The sequence below is a fragment of the Natrix helvetica genome, assembly GCF_964273705.1.
Source record: "Natrix helvetica genome assembly, chromosome: 4".
Classification (NCBI taxonomy): Eukaryota; Metazoa; Chordata; class Lepidosauria; order Squamata; family Natricidae; genus Natrix; species Natrix helvetica.
The window spans coordinates 17,985,150-18,001,841 of record NC_138550.1 but is presented as its reverse complement, the minus strand read 5'-3'; the positions used below and the strand labels follow the sequence as shown (position 1 = coordinate 18,001,841).

The 16,692-nt window shown below is 38.9% G+C and overlaps 1 protein-coding gene across 1 annotated transcript in view; it reads left to right on the top strand.

The window, feature by feature from the left end:
• The window catches only part of GUCY1A2 (guanylate cyclase 1 soluble subunit alpha 2), a 245,169-nt gene extending 228,922 nt beyond the window's left edge, over window positions 1-16,247 (top strand). Inside the window, exon 8 of the mRNA XM_081952009.1 lies at window positions 3,545-16,247. Coding sequence (XP_081808135.1) covers window positions 3,545-3,752 — 208 coding nt within the window. The 3' untranslated portion in view covers window positions 3,753-16,247. The remainder of the gene's footprint in view (window positions 1-3,544) is intronic.
• Window positions 16,248-16,692: the final 445 nt, after the last annotated feature.

Here is a 16,692-nt window from a genome sequence, read left to right as displayed (position 1 = left end):
ATTCAACATTCTAATCCTGTGGGTATTTTTTTTAATCAGAAGACATTTTTAATTTATGTACTGATATCTCCAGTATATTTTTACAAAAATAAAATTTATTCATAGATACTTTTTTGAAAAACAGTGCATTGTCAGAGTATACCATTTACAAATAAAAAACACCAAAAATGAAGAGTGATGTTAAACATTGACATACAAGCTAATAACAATAATAATGATATAGTAACAATAGTAGTAATATAACCAAAAAGCTTTTAGCTAGGTTTCTTCTTTCATTAAAGTATTGTAATTATTTATCTTCTTATTTGCAGTACTAACATTTATAATCTTACTTTTCTCTCATTCCTACCTCTTGCTTCTATCCATTTATAGATTTTATTCCAAATCATATAATATTCCGTATCTTCTTGATATTTAATTTTAAAGGTTAATCTAACCATTTTGGCACAGTCAAAATTTTTTCGAATTACAGCCTACGCTAGTGGGGTATTCACATTTTTCCAATATTTCGCATATATGATCCTTGCTGCTGTCAGTATGTGTAAAACTAAATATGTGGTCCCTTTATCATAGCCCTCTGGTAGTTATACCTACCCTGTTTCCCCGAAAATAAGACCTCCCCGGATAATAAGCCCAATTGGACTTTTGAGTGCATGCACTAAAATAAGCCATCCCCTGAAAATAAGTCCTCCCCAAAAATATTCCAACAGAGCAGCAGCCATGAGGTAGCCACACTCACCTCCTCCTGCACCTCAAAAATAATAAGACATCCCTGAAAATAAGGCCAAGTGCTTATTTCAGGGTTCAAAAGAAAATAAGACCCCGTCTTATTTTCGGGGAAACACAGTAGGAGACATGTTTCTGGTTTCAACTCAATATTCAGTTTGATTATCATTTCCAGCCAGTTTTGTATTTTCTCCCAATATTCTCTTGCTTTACTACATGTCCACCACGTGTGGTAAACGGTGCCTACGGTCTGACCGCATTTCCAACACTTAGCAGACAACGTTACTAAACATTTTTGCCAGTCTTGCAAATGGGTATATTTTTTCAATCAGAAGACATTTTTAATTTATGTACTGCTATCTCCAGCATATCTTCTAACAAATGTTCAAGAAACGTACATTTCTCTCTGCCGTACAGATGACTGTAACTTTGCACAAAGTTCAATCTGCTACACCAATATCAGTCTTTAAAGTCAGGTGCTGGCAACCCTCCACCAATTTACATAAATCAGTTTTCTGCATTATTAGACAACATTGTTTGACGAGCCAAAGGGCAGCAGAAAGATTCAAATTACTACCAAGCTATAAAATAGGAACAAATAAGATGTTCGAACTGGAATAATTGATGTAGAAGATCTATGGAATGAAAATTGAGAAAAGGCAATGCAAAGCCAGACCTCTGAGGAACCAGTTCAAAATATGTATGCATGGAGTTATATAATGAAATCAAAGCATATGGCCATGCAAACTCCAAAACTGTGACCCTGAGCAGTTAATACAGAATTGCAACCAGTACAAAAACAATATGGCAGGACAACAATCTCCTTCTGAGGATGACTGCCTGAGCAGGAGTTCTAATCAAATGAGTATTAGCCAGCCAGTGTATAGTAACTAATAGTAAGGTCTGAACATCTCTGGGAGGAAAATTATAGCCATTCTAAATTCAAAGGCCACTATTACATAGAGCACAAAAAAGAACACAGACAAAACAACTAGCCCGAGTAGAATAATCTTGGCATGATGGATTGCCACGTGTGAGATTTTTCTAGATGAACATTACTTAATAAAAAAAAATATCTAGAGATATTAATCTTTGAGAAGTTATGGACTGGATTAAATAACAAAAACTCTATTATTTTTCATATCATTTTATGAATTTCTTAAAGAAATGTATTCCAAAGAGTTACATTCCTGTAGAACTGGACTCCAAACTAACTCCCTCCCTCCCTCCCTCCCTCCCTCCCTCTCTCTCTCTCTCTCTCTCTCTCTCTTATTTTTGTTTGTTTTTCTATCTATCTATTTAATGAAATTTTGCATGAAATTTTATTTCAAGAGATGATAATGTCAACTTTGTTTAGAATTTTTTCTCTCCCAACATATTTACTACATGTTGATTTATTTTTAGTAATACCCTGTTTCCCCAAAAATAAGACCTCCCTGGATAATAAGCCCAATCGGGCTTTTGAGTGCATGCACTAAAATAAACCCTCCCCCAAATATAAGCCCTCCCCAAAAATATTGCAAAACAACAGCAGCCTTGAGGTGACCAGACTCACCAGCTCCTGCACCTCAAAAATAATAAGATCTCCCTGAAAATAAGGCCAAGCACTTCTTTTGGGGGTCAATAAGACAGGTTCTTATTTTTAGAGAAACATGGTACTAATTCATTTATTCTTTTCTTAAACTTGTATGACACCCATCTTTCCTAGAGAGAACTCTAGATGGCTTCCCAGCCATAAAAGGAGCAAGATAAACCATTAAATAATGAACATTAACACTAAAATTAACATAAAAGTCAACCAGTATGGTAAGGAAGGGAGCAAGACACACATAGGGAGAATATCTTAGTCTCTTGGTCTTCTGGAAGGGTCTTAAAACTTGACTGTTGTGGTTGGCTTGGCTCCAATGTGACACTCTATGGGAGATGGGAGATGGTGCAAGAGAGAAAAAGTCCACCTCCATACTGTTCTAAACACTTGGTTTTTAGTCTTCGTTTAATTATTGTTAATTCTAATTGTTTTTATATTTATGTGTAATCTGCTCAGAGTCACTTAGACAGTGAGGTGAATGGCATATGCATTCAATAAATAAATGAAATCTCATACTCTTGGTTTCAAGTGACTGTAGCATACGGACACAATTATTGGGTTTTTCAGATGAGTGGCAGATGCAAGTTATTCCTGGAAATTCCTTTTTTTCCCTGCTGTCACCAGACGTATTGATGATGGAGTAGAGTAGGGTAGGGTAGAGTAGAGTAGAGTACAATTGAATTGAATTGAATTGAATTGAATTCTTTATTGGCCAAGTATGATTGGACACACAAGGAAATTGTCTTTGGTACATATGCTCTTAGTGTACTTAAGGAGAATAAAATACATTCATCAAAAATAAAAAATACAACACTTAGTGATAGTCAAGGTTACTAATAAGCTATCAAATCATACTAGTAAACAAATAAAAATATAAGCTGATAGATATAATCAACATGGTTATAGTCATAAATGGGGAGAGATAGATACTAGCAAGGAAGAGAAGAATAATAGTAATATAGTCTTAATAAAGGAGATTGAGTAGTCCATGAAAGTAGCATTTACCTGCTGAGTTTCTTTCCACACATGCAAGAACCAAAGAACTGTGGCTTCAGATTGATCTGCTTGACTTGGTGACTCTATTTATTTAAGACAAAAAACAATGACCAGTCAACCGGCCGAGTCTCCAATCTTTAACTGTCTTTGTAAGCAACCTAAGGATGGAGTACACTGCCTTTTGATAACCATGACTCAAAGTTGTCTCATTCTTGTCTTTTCCCTTACCTTCAGGCTTCTGAAAAAGGAAGAAAATTTTATCTTCATTCCTCGGTCCCGTGAAGAGCTTCCAGACAACTTTCCAAAGGAAATCCCTGGGATTTGTTATTTCCTGGAGGTCAGAACTGGTCAGAAGCAGCCAAAGTCTTCTGTCACATCTGCCAGAGTGAGAAAGATATCCTACAACATTGGCACCATGTTCCTTCGGGAAACAAGCCTATGAAGCCTGTTGCAGATCAAAGACTCATCAAAAAAGCACAAGCCCAGAACTGGGTCATGACAAGAGAGAGGAGTTGCTTTCTTTTTCACTGCATTGTTCCAAGGAAAGCAGTGAAAGCTGTGTGAAATGTCAGGCAATAATTCTTTTTAAAGGTGGGTGATTGTTGTCAGTAAACAAACTGGAAAGTGGCAAAAAAGGGAGCAGGGATGTCTTTTCTTTTTTCTTTTCTTTTTTACAAAATTCAAATTAAAACGAAATATTTCTCTGTTGCCAGAGATCCTATTGATCATAAATGTCAGTATGGTGGGGGTTTATTTGATTTTGTTGTTAAAAAAGGAATCTAAGTTAAATAACGGCGCTTATGGAGATATCCCAATAAGTCAAAGGTACTGTGTTTCCCCGAAAATAAGACAGGGTCTTATTTTCTTTTGACCCCCCCCCAATAAGCGCTTGGCCTTATTTTCGGGGAGGTCTTATTGTTTTTGAGGTGCAGGTAGCAGCAAGCATGGTCACCTCATGACTGCTGCTCTCTTGCAAAAAAAATTCGGGGAGGGCTTATTTTCAGGGGAGGGTTTATTTTAGCGCATGAGATCAAAAGCCCAATTGGGCTTATTATCCGGGGAGGTCTTATTTTCGGGGAAACAGGATAGCTTGTAGCTGCCTGGTTATCATTGGATGCTAATTCCTATCCACTAACATGGCCAGGAATAATGAGGGTCATACCATATATTAACATTAAGAGGCCCCGGGGTTGCTAACCAATAACATCCATTAAAATAGAGTATACTTTGTGGGTTGTGTTGCTTCCTTCTGAAATGGGCCATTGTTGTCTGCAAGTGTGGACTCCTGGCTACTGTTCTTATCCTCTTTTTATCTCAATAGAATCAGGATTCTCCTGATCTTTTAATCATGTGCACCTAAACAATTTATACAAGAGTTGTAAACAGTGTTAAGCCAAAGTTCAACCAGAGATTTCTCAGCTTATGATACATTCCTACATTTGAGGGATTTCTCGCTGTGGGTGAAAACATTTCTGGTTGATTGCCGTTCTTTAACCATTTCGTACAGATACTGTAAAGATTATTTGTAACCTTTTTAGCAGAAGAAAAATTTAATTTGAGATATGATATATTAAGGATTTTACCCCTTTTTTAAAAACCTATGTTTCACTTTTAGGGCAATATTCTATAGCAAATATAAAGCTGGCCAGCTTGTTTATATTTGATAGGTATCCAACATCTGAAGGTGGATGATTACGATACACAATTTTATTGCAGTCTGCAAAGAATGATATTTTAGCGATTTTCATTTTCTGCCATATGTTTGACCCATCCATGCCCATGTTCACATTATTCATGCTAATAATAGATGTCCAATATTGGGATAGTATATAAAAAAGCCATGCTGATCATGTCTGGGGAGATTCTATCATCCAGGTCATAGTTGTCTCAAAGGTGCTTTTTTTCTTCAAAAGGCACCTGGGCTGTTTTTCTTTGAGGAAGAAGAAGAAAACATTTTGCTTCTCATCCAAGAAGCTTCTTCAGTTCCAATGGCAGGGATTGAATCCTGCTATCAGAACTGATGAAGCTTCTTGGATGAGAAGTGAAACGTCTTCTTTTTTCTTCCTTTTTCAGAAGCCTGAGGATAAATGGGGAAAAAAAACATTCCAGTTGCCTTTTGAAGGGGAAAAAAGCATTTTTGAGACCATGCCAATGTGTCTAGTAGCTGTAAGTAGAGTATTCCAAAATGAAATCCTCAGTTACCCTTGTAGAATTGTAACCATTTATCCTGTTAATAAACCAGATTAGAAGGCTTCTCGGATATGCTTGTTACACTAAACCTAACTTTAATTAACACTGTTTCTTTCATTAGTAGGTAATGAAATACACCTAAAAGTATGTGATTAGTACTTTACCCCCTGAACACCACATTGTTATGGTATGTCATACCTTTTGTTGTTTAGCTCACTCAATTTATTATTATCTAGTTATTAGCATGGATTTAAATCTACAGCTATAAATATTGTTGGATTTAGAAAGTTCGGGGAGGGGGGGGACTGATACATCTACAATAACTTTCATGCTTAATCATAAAGAGAAACAACCCATACCATAAAATTCAGTTTTTGGAACTTCAAAATATTGATGTTAGTTGTAAAAAAAAAACATGAATAATATTCAACGCCTTAGAAAGCTTGATTACATGTCTCCCTTTTATTATACTTTCATCACCCTGGTTATAAGTATTGTTATGTGGTTGTTAGAACATATTCAGGATTAAATAAGTTTAGTATTTGCACTTAGGCTGCCAGTGTAAAAGGACAGACTACTTTAGAGAATTCTGATATCTTGAGGTAACTTCTTCAGAGTAAGGCACTGTCCACAGTAATGGCCAGTACTTCAAAATGGTAGGTGCCACCAAACAATTGGAGGCCTACAACATGCAACACACATTTAAAAAGAGTGGGTCTGACCAGAGGTGGGATTCAGAAAGTTCTCTCCAGTTCTGGTAAACCAGTAGTGGCGGCTGCAGGAGGCTCCGCCCACTTGCCCCGACGTAATGCGCGAGCACTGTGCATGTACAGAAGGCGGTGCTCATGCATAGATGCGGCACGTGCTGTCACCTTTGTGAACCGGTAGGGAAGGTAAGTGAATCCCACCGCTGGGTCCGGCCACCTGAACCCGCCATTTTGAAGTCAGTAACTGTTGCGGGCCAATGCCCCAGAAAGAACCATAGCTTGATAAATAATAAAAGTTCATTTAGATCTTTTGATCACCTTGTATCCATTTTTCATGCAGAATATTTCGGAGAGGTGTTTGCCTTGTAAAATGTCTAAAAGTTATACCCTACACAAGGTAGCTAAATATGCTGTACAGTTTTATGCTTTGCTATAAATGTAATCACCACATGGTCACTCAAGCTTGAAAGTATATCAAGCAATATATAGCTAATGGTTAAGTTATATGGCTCTTCAGATTTCAAGAATGGTGAAGAATCAAAGCTTTACGCAGGGCAATAAATTTGTTGAGGCATTTGTTTTTGCTTTTTTTGGTAACTATAGCCTATTTTATCAGATGCCTGCAGTATTATTAGATGCCTGCAGTATTTCCTTTGATAAACATGAATACATAGGTTATACTTAATAAATATTGACAAAAATAAAAGTAGAATAATTTGTAAGGGACAGTATAAATTTTAGAATATTTTTGGTTGAGTTCAAAGATATTCAAAGATAAGAACAGGGCTTTTTTTTGGTGTGTTCTGCATAAATTTACATTTCATGTTCTTTTTGCCACAGTGTTTTTGCTTTCCCCCCCTCTGTCAATGCAAACACGTTTCTTTCAAAAAAAATTATAACATTGCACCCAATAAAGTGGTGTCTAGTCCACAAAAGTCAGTGCCATGATAAGCCTTGTTAGTTCTTAAAGATGCTGCAGGATTCTTAGCCATCTTGTGTGGCATAATTCAACACAGTTTGTGTAGAATCTTGGTGATTTATACTTGTGTGATTCTTGATGTCTGAAGGTGAAGCACAGGAGCACATTATATTTCTCCGTATCATGTCTCCGGAGTTTTCTCAACGGTTAGGAGAGGGCTGGTAAATCATTTCTGCAGTGATATCTACAACCGAATAGTAATTTGAAACTGACTCTGTCTGCGATTTACAAATGAGCACTCAAGTTCATATTTATACAGCAGTTCTGATGTTAAAAGCCAAACAGGGATTTAAGAAGACAGCTGCTGGGTGCCCTTCGCTGTATAGGTTGACTCCCTCTAGATTCAAAAAGTGAGCAACAGGTTTCCAAGTCGGAAAAGAGGAGAGTTCTCAAAAATTCACATTTTTTCCAAAATACCCCAATGAACAATGGTCCAGATGGCATCGTGCTTTGATTAGTCCACCAGTCCATTTTCGCCAACCATTTGGATTATTCTAGCATGATGATCAAGATTGCAAGAAATCAATGAAACTCTTAAAAGATATTGTGATCTTAGTGCTAAGTGGAAATGTTTGGGGAAAGTTAAGTGAATAATGTCCTCCACAGGGACACAGTGGCTCAGTAGCTAAAACGCTGAGATGTCAATCAGAAAGGTTGGCAGTTTGGCGGTTCGAATCACTAGCGCTGCGTAATGGAGTGAGCTCCTGTTACTTGTCCCAGCTTCTGCCAACCTAGCAGTTTGAAAGCATGTAAAAATGCAAGTAGAAAAATTGGAACCACCCTTAGAGGGAAGGTAACAGTGTTCCGTGCACCTTTGGCACTTAGTCATGCCAGCCACAAAACCACAGAGACATCTTCGGATAGTGCTGGCTCTTTGGCTTTGTAATGGAGATGAACATTGCCCCCTAGAGTCAGGAATGATGTGTGAGGGGAACCTTTACCTTTAAGTGAATAGTCCAAGTTGGCAAAGCTGGGGAGACCATCTAAGTTAAAATTAGTGGTAGGAAAAAATAAAAGCAATACTATTGTTGGTGTCTACCATCAGCCACCTAACCAAAGGAAGGATATAGATGAAGCCTTATTAAAGCAAACTGCAGTTCTTTCCAAGGGCTGTAAGTCATAATGGGAGACTTTAATAATCTGCATCTGCTGAGGAACAAATTATATAAAGCACTGTCTACTCATGAGAATTCAGGAGAAGAAAGGTTACAAAAAGATAATCTGTCCTTAGACTTGATATTTTGCCTGGTAAAGTGACAGTGTAATATTGCATTGTAATATTACCTAATGCTAGGAAAGATTGAGGGCAAAAGAAGAAAGGGACGACAGAGAATGAGGTGACTGGATGGAGTCACTGAAGCAGTAGGCATGAGCTTAAATGGACTCCAGAGGATGGTAGAAGACAGGAAGACCTGGAGGAACATTGTTCATGGCGTCACAATGGGTCAGACACAACTTCGCAATTTACAACAACAACAATATTGCATCCTTGATTTTAAGGAAAAGCAAACACTGAGCAAACATCCTTTTCACTTCAGAAAAAAAGATGTTAATTTAGAATAGGGATAAGTGGGAATCTGTGACAAGAGAAGTTAAGGGAACAAGAGGTGAGGGTTCCTGAAGACAATTGCAAAGCATTTCAATGAGGAAGGAGAAATAGAAAACAGATGAAGAAGCCATAAGGTTTACACAGAATGCTTAGGGGGAAAAAGAGCACACATGGACATATATAGGACATGGAAAGACAGCTTTCAGAAATTGTGCAGGCAAGTAGCTCAGAACTGTAGAGAAAAAGAAAAAAAAAACAGAAGGAGCTATGGTAATGAAATGAAAAAGAGAGAAGGATAAAATTCCAAAAGGTAAGAAAGAAAATAAACCAAGGTTCTCAAACACTTCAGTTCAGCCTTCTCCAACAAAAAATAATATGCATACCATCCGGAAATTGGGAAGAGCAATTTGAAGGGTCGGCTTGAGATTGACAAGCAGGATCAGGAAATACCTCTTGGCTTTGAATGTTTAAATCTTCGGGATAGATGAATGGTATCCAAAGGTAATAAAGGAACTTGCTGATTATCTCACTGAACCCTTATGTGTTACCTTTGAGAAATCCTGCAGAGCTGAAGAGGTGCCAGATAATTGGAGAATAGCAAATATTGTTCCCAGTTTGAAAAGATGGGGTAGGTGGCGTAGGAAGGAGGATCTAGCAAAGTAGATAAGACTGACAGCAAGACTTGGCTGTTTTGTTTTGTTTTGGGGTGTCTGAGTCAGTATTGATGGTCCTGAAAACTGCCGGAACAAGTTCTTGCAGTTTTCATGGCAAGATAACAATGGCATTGTAGTGTCTGCTTCCTGGGGCTAAGTTAAAGTCACTAGATCTGTTGTGGCCCACCAGCAACCAGTGGAGCTGGCAGCAGTTTCGGACAGTGAGGAGATTGGGGAGGAAAGTGGGCCAGTCCTGGAGTCTGGGGAAGACTCTGATGATGGCTCCATATCAGAGGCAGAGTTGGGGCCAGGGCCACCCAACAGTTGCCAACTGCATTCGGAGTCAGAGATCCATGGGGCAGAAGAACAGCTGGAGCCTGTTCCAGAAGTGTGCCTGCACAGAGCTGTTAGGAGAAGGGAACAGTTAAGGAACAAGGGCCGACTCAGGAGTAAAGGCACAGGTGGACGGTGAATGGCCCCTCCCAAAGGGAATAAAGAGGAACAAAAGGGTAGTGGAGTTTGCAGGAGGCAATTAGTTTGCTTAATTGGTTTGTGACTCTCAGAGATGCCTTGCCAAGTACTTTCTTGTACAGCATTGTGTTTTGAAGATATCTGCCTGTCAGCTCTCCAAACCAGATAAGGTCTGTGATTGTAAATTCACCCTTGAAAGATTTTGCTTGATGTGAATGAGAGGAATTCATAGTAACTTAATAAAAAGGGGTTTTGTCGTGGTTTGGGGAAGCCTAGATCAGAACAAGATCAAGGTCACCAGCTGGCTTTGTACCTAAGGTATCGAATGTGAATGTATACTCTCCTGGGTTCTAGCCTTAATCACTAAAGGTAGTCCTCCACTTACAACCATTCATTTAGTGACTGGTCCTAGACTACAAGGGCCTATGTGACTGCAACATTCCTGCAGTCACATGGGCCCTTGGCAACTGGCATGAATTTATTATGGTTGCGGTATCCTGGGATCAGGCTTATTACCATTTCCAAACCTTTCAGCCAATTTTGGACAAGCAAAGTCAATGGGGGAAACTGGACTCGCTTAATGACTGCATGCTTCATTTAACAGTCATGGTTTGCTTAACAGCCATGGCAAAAAAAGATGGTAAAATCAGACAAGACTCCCTTAACAACTGCCTCTCTTTGCAACAGACCTTGCAATCTGAACTGTGGTCCTAAGGGGAGGACTACCTTTATGCCAAACTGGCTCACAAGAAGAGGCAGATAGTAGAACAGATCAAAAGGAGATCAGTTTGTAAACTCTTTGAAAACAATTGCAGTCAATTGAATTCAGCAAGGATTTGTCTTCAGTATATTTTTGTTATAGTGTTTTTAATTGTCAGCTGCTCGGAGTCATGGACTTGAGATGGGCAGCAATATAAATTAAGTAGGACTAAATTTTCTACGCTCATATTCTGATGAGAATAGTATCTTAGTAGTTTGTGGAAATTTGAGCTAAACGCTTGACAAAAGAATACCTTGACTTTTTGATTAGCAAGCTAATTGAGTCTGGGTTGGGTGGCATAACTCTTCTTCGGAGTATTGCAACATACCTGCAATTCATCCAGCGAAAATGCATTCTTAAAGACAGCCTATCAGTAAATGTTTCCCAAACAAAAATATACAAGAATATGATGGGGATTCCTTGTTGAGTATAGCACTTCTAAAAAGTGGTTTTGCAAAAGCGATTGATTATAAATTGAACATGAGTCAGGAATGTGGTGATGTGGTTGCAAAGAAGGGAAATGCCAATTTAGGCTGTATTGACTAAACTTTAATACCAAATCATAGGAAGCAATCGTCCGTTTTATTATGCTTCTGTGAGAATCCAGCTGAAGTATTGCATCTAGCTCTGTGCATGTCATTTTAAGGATTTAGAAAAAGGCTCAGAGAGTGGCAAAGGAATGAAAATGGAGACAAGATTGAAGGAGCTTGATATGTTTAACCTTAAGGAAAGATAATTGTGGATACAATAGCAGTATTACATTATCTGAAAGGATATGAGCCATGGTGGCGCAGTAGTTAGAGTGCAGTACTGCAGGCTACTTGTGCTGCCTGCCATTTGGCAGGTCAAATCTCACCAGGTTCAAGGTTGATTCAGCCTTCCATCCTTCCGAGGTAGGTAAAATGAGTACCCAATTTGTTGGGGGCGATATGCTGACACTGTAAACAACTTAGAGAGGGCTGTAAAGCACTGTAAAGTCTAAGTGCTATTGCTATTGCTATATCCTACAGCTGGTGTGTTATTCAGATATTAGGACACAGTAGATTAGATACAGGAACTCCTGTTAAATGTAAGGGGGCAAAAGATTATGGATACACACACACACACACACACACACACACACACACACTGGTGATATGAAAGCTTCCCCCCTCTCCCCATTTATGTGGGCATCATGTACAACAATTGAATCAGAGTTGTCATGGAAACAAATTAGCAGACATATGACGTCATTCGGATTTTAATTTTGAGTATGTTTCTCAGAATCTAAATGTTGTCCTCCTCACACTAACATACACATTCTCTCCCTCTCACCCATTCACAGGATCCCAATATCAAAAATCATTGGGACAATCACATCCCAGTTAGCTAGGGAAAGCACTGATGCTTTAGAACCTTCCATGTGGAAGCCGTTGCATGGACTTTTGCTTGACCCTAGGTAAAATTAGAGGATGTTGCATGGCAACATTGCTTGACCAATTATCCCCATTGTTTCCAGACAAGCCAGAAGACTGGGAATGCTAATTTATTGGAATAATAGTGTCCAGGAGGAAGATATGATGGGCTTGAGTGAAAATGTTGAACCACCATTTAGAAGTGATGTCAAACAGCTAATTTGTAGCAAGAGATGAATTCATAATCACACAGATCACTGCAGAACCTAAACAACTGTTGTCAGCATCTCCATGGAGATAATGGCTATATTTGCAAATAAATCAACTCTTTCTGGAAAGAAAGAATGGCTTCCCATGAAAACCTTACAGACCGGTGTTTTAAAGACAACAGGTTCAGAGATAGCACATCCCAAACATTCTTTGTCTATGCTTTCATATTATGACAGCTAACATTAGTTTGGGGCATATTTCTCTAGTTACTGTAGAAGGAAAGCTTGAATATATTGTTAGGTGTGAGTCTGTGTTTAATTGCTGGTAATTTTATGTCTTGGAAAGAAAAGTGTAGATGGTTTTCCATTAAGCCAAGCATGGATTCTTTCTTCTTCTTTTCCTTTTTTAATTCAGTTTCTATAGACACCCATCTCAGATAAGTAAATTTGCTAAGCAAAATACTGGAGGGGAACAGTTAACAGATTAACAAAGTTGGAAGGGACCTTATAGGTCATCAAGTTCACCCACTCACCCCCAGATCAAAAAGGAGGCCCTACACCATTTCTGAAAAAAGGCAGTTCAGTCTCTTCTTGAAAGTCTCAAGTGATGAAGCCCCCACAACTTCCAAACGCAACTTCTGTTCCATTGGTTGATTGTTCTCACCGTCAGAAAGTTTCTCCTTATTTCTAGGTTGAATCTCTCTTTGTTCAGTTTCCATTCATTATTCCTTGTCTGACCTTCAGGTGCTTTGGAAAATAGCTTGACCCTCTCCTCTCTGTGGCAGCCTTACAAATATTGGAACACTGCTATCATGTTTCCCCTGGTCCTTCTCTTCTCTAGACTAGCCATGCCCAGTTCTGTAACCGTTCTTCATGTTTTAGTTTCCAGTCTCCTAATCATCCTCGTTGCTCTTTTCTGTACTTTTTCTAGAGTCTAAACATCTTTTTTATGGTGTGGTGACCAAAACTGGATTCAGTACTCTAAGTGTGGCCTTACTAGAGCTTTATAGAGTGGTATTAGTACCTCACTTGATCTTGATTGTATCCCTCTGTTAATGCAGTTTAGGATTGCATTGGCTTTTTTGGCTACCGCTGCATACTACTGGCTCATATTTAGCTGGTTGTCCACTAAGACTCCAAAATCCCTCTCACAGTCACTGCTATTAAGCCTGGTTTCACCCAGTTTATATGTGTACTTTTGGCTTTGTTAGATAGATCAATTGTCAGTTGAGATAAGATGACTCTTCAAATGAGAAAGATCAAGAACTTATTGCTGGAACAATGTTCAGGGGTAGGCTACCTATGAATGATAAAGTTATTGGTTTTGCCTTGAAGGGCATTGTTTGGATATGCAAAGTAAGATTAGTGTTTGGTAAAAACAACATGTTCAAAACAGAAGCATAATGATAGGACAAAGTTCTTAAATCAGATAATATAAAACAATTATTAAACTATGGCATTGTTATGATTATGATAAGAGCCGTGGTGGTGCAGTGGTTAGAATGCAGTATTGCAGGCTACTTCTGTTGCCTGCTGCCTGCCTGCAATTTGGCAGTTTGAATCTCATCAGGCTCAAGGTTGATTCAGCCTTCCATCTTTCCGAGGTCGGTAAAATGAGGGCCCACATTATTGGGGGCAATATGCTGACTCTGTAAACCGCATGGAGGGGGCTGTAAAGCACTGTGAAGCGGTATATAAGTCTAAGTGCTATTGCTATTATTAATAGAATGGGTTCAGTTCTATAACATGGTGCAGAGTATGGGATAAATACCTATTATATTAATGTAGCTGGTGGGTCATAGAACAATTTGATGACGTCCTCAATAGAAGCCATTGAATCATAATTTGTCAAGTTCAGCTCTATCACTTTGTACCCCATGAGCTACTATTTAGCTTACCAACAGGAGGATGTTTTCATGATCACCGGTTCTGCTTTGTGAAATACAACAACGTTGCTTTCTATTTACTTAAGCTTTAATGTAATTGTCATAGTCAGTATTGTTGTATCTCATTTGCCTTGGACATTTCTGCCAACAGTTACCATTGATACATCTCTACAATCTTGTACATCTGTATCAGCCAGCTTGGGGAAAATGCATTCGTGCCCCTAATGAAATAGACTACAGTCCATGAAAGTTTATGTCTAGTTTTGTTGGTCTTTAATGCACTGCAGGAGTCTGTTGAATGTTGCTGTCCCACTGTTTGCAAATATGGGGACAAAACTCATATTTCTGAATTTAGTCTTAGCCACCAAATATGACGAAAGGTCCCGTCATCTACTCTTTTTTAGGAAAGAACCACTAAACTCAGTGGGATTTTCAGTTGATTTAGACATGCATTGGAATAATGCTGCAGGTCTCACCGGCATCTTTGACCTTTAAATTGGTCCCATTCCATTGCGTTGGAGGCTTAGACATGTCCAATTTTTGACAGCTGGTTTCTTCAAACGTCTGTACTTGTATCTTCTGAACAAATGAGCCATAGCTTTTCTTTGATGCCACTGAATCTTTTAAAACTTCTCAAGTTTTTCTTTCCTGCTGTATCTGCATATGGAATTGGGATTGATCTGTATTATATCTCGACTTCAGTGTGAAAAACGAAAAACACCTTCACCTAAAATATCACTATTTTACAATATTGCTGCTGTGATATTTCTTTATTTAGTATTAAAATGTATAATGCTACCTACACAAACGACTCTAAAAGATGTCACTGGAATCATGGAGACCAATGTAGAACTAATAACCCTGTAAAATCCAAAATCATATTTGTCAAAATGTTCCACACCGAGAGTGAATACACACACACACACACACAGGAGAATGTCATTCTTTTACCCCTCATTCTTTCCTGAGTCTTCGTGCTGCCCGAGATCGGGTCAACGCTTGGGGCTGAGGATCCCGGACAGCACTCTGGAGTTCGAGGGAGCTGGTAGAGTTTGTTAAAGGGGATTTGGGCTAATGCCAGGGTTCCAAGTGACACCCCCAATGAAAGAAGACTCCAAAGCTTGAAGTTCCTCAAAGTTACATTTTATTAGAGATGTCATATTGGCACATCTGGGGAAACCCGAATCTGAAAGTTTCCAGGTTTTCCCCACCCAAAAGAAAGTTCAAGTCCCTGCCCAACACTCACATGTCCATCACATGATCCAATCAGGCACCATCCAAATCTAGATGCCTCCTTGTTACATCATCACAGCTGCAGGGCAAGATGGACTTGACTCTCTGAGAAAATAATGTTATTTTGACTACATATCACCCATACTCTATATAATCTCCCCTCCCATTTTCCCACAGTAGACACTGTGGCAGGCCCGATGTAAAAGATGGCTTCCAGCTGAGAGAGAGAGAGAGAGAGAGAGAGAGATCTAAGCCCCCAAACATATAGTTAACCTTCCTTTTCACTCTAGCTCAGGGGTGAGCAAACTGCGGCTCTGGAGCCGCATGTGGCTCTTTCATCCCTCTGGTGCAGCTCCATGTCGTTCAAAATATGCATCACAACTGCCAATGTGCGAACCCGCCAGAACATGATTTTTTGAGCTCTTTGACCCCGGAAGGCCAACCATGGATAAATCCAAGAAAAGTTTCAGAAAAAAACAGAATGTTTAATTCAACTACATATGCTAGTTTTGTTGCTGCTCAGGAAATAGTCAGGCATGGGAAGATTTTTGTGGCTCCCGGTGTTTTCTTTTCTGTGGGAAACAGGTCCAAATGGCGCTTTGAATGTTTAAGATTGCCGACCCCTGTTCTAGCTCATTATAGCTTTTTAGGACATTTTTGAACTGGACATTCTATTTTCAGGAACAATATTTTTTCCAGAACTAACAGCAGACCAAAACATTTCAATGAGAAACACATACCTACGCTTTGAAAACTACAAGATTTGCTGCCTTGGAAATCTCATGTATATCATGTTTCCAGCGATAGAGAAAATTTGTCTAAAAATACATATTTTATTTTATTTTTGCAATTATTTTCTCCATGAAGCAAACATACTCATAATATGTTTTATACTGCTTCCTAAATACTGTGTCTGAAATAAAGGGAGACTAGTATAGATCTATTTCAAGCTATTTAGCTCTCATCAGCTAGCCATACCCTTACTGGGATTCGAACCTGGGCTGTATTACATATTAGGCAAATGGCTTAGTGGCTAATACATCTGCCTAATATGTAATACAGCCCAGGTTCGAATCCCAGTAAGGGTATGGCTAGCTGATGAGAGCTAAATAGCTTGAAATACATCTATACTAATCTCCGTTTATTTATTTATCAGCACAAATGCAACACAAATATAAAAATGCAACATTAAAAATGTGGTTTTCTGCCTGGATGGTCTCTTGCAGTGAGCCAATAGACAGGAGGGGGGAGTAGTGGGTTCCCTCCCATGTTTGGGCATACCAGGGATTGTAACACAAATACAATATGTATACACACACACACACACACACACACACATCAAAATTCCTTT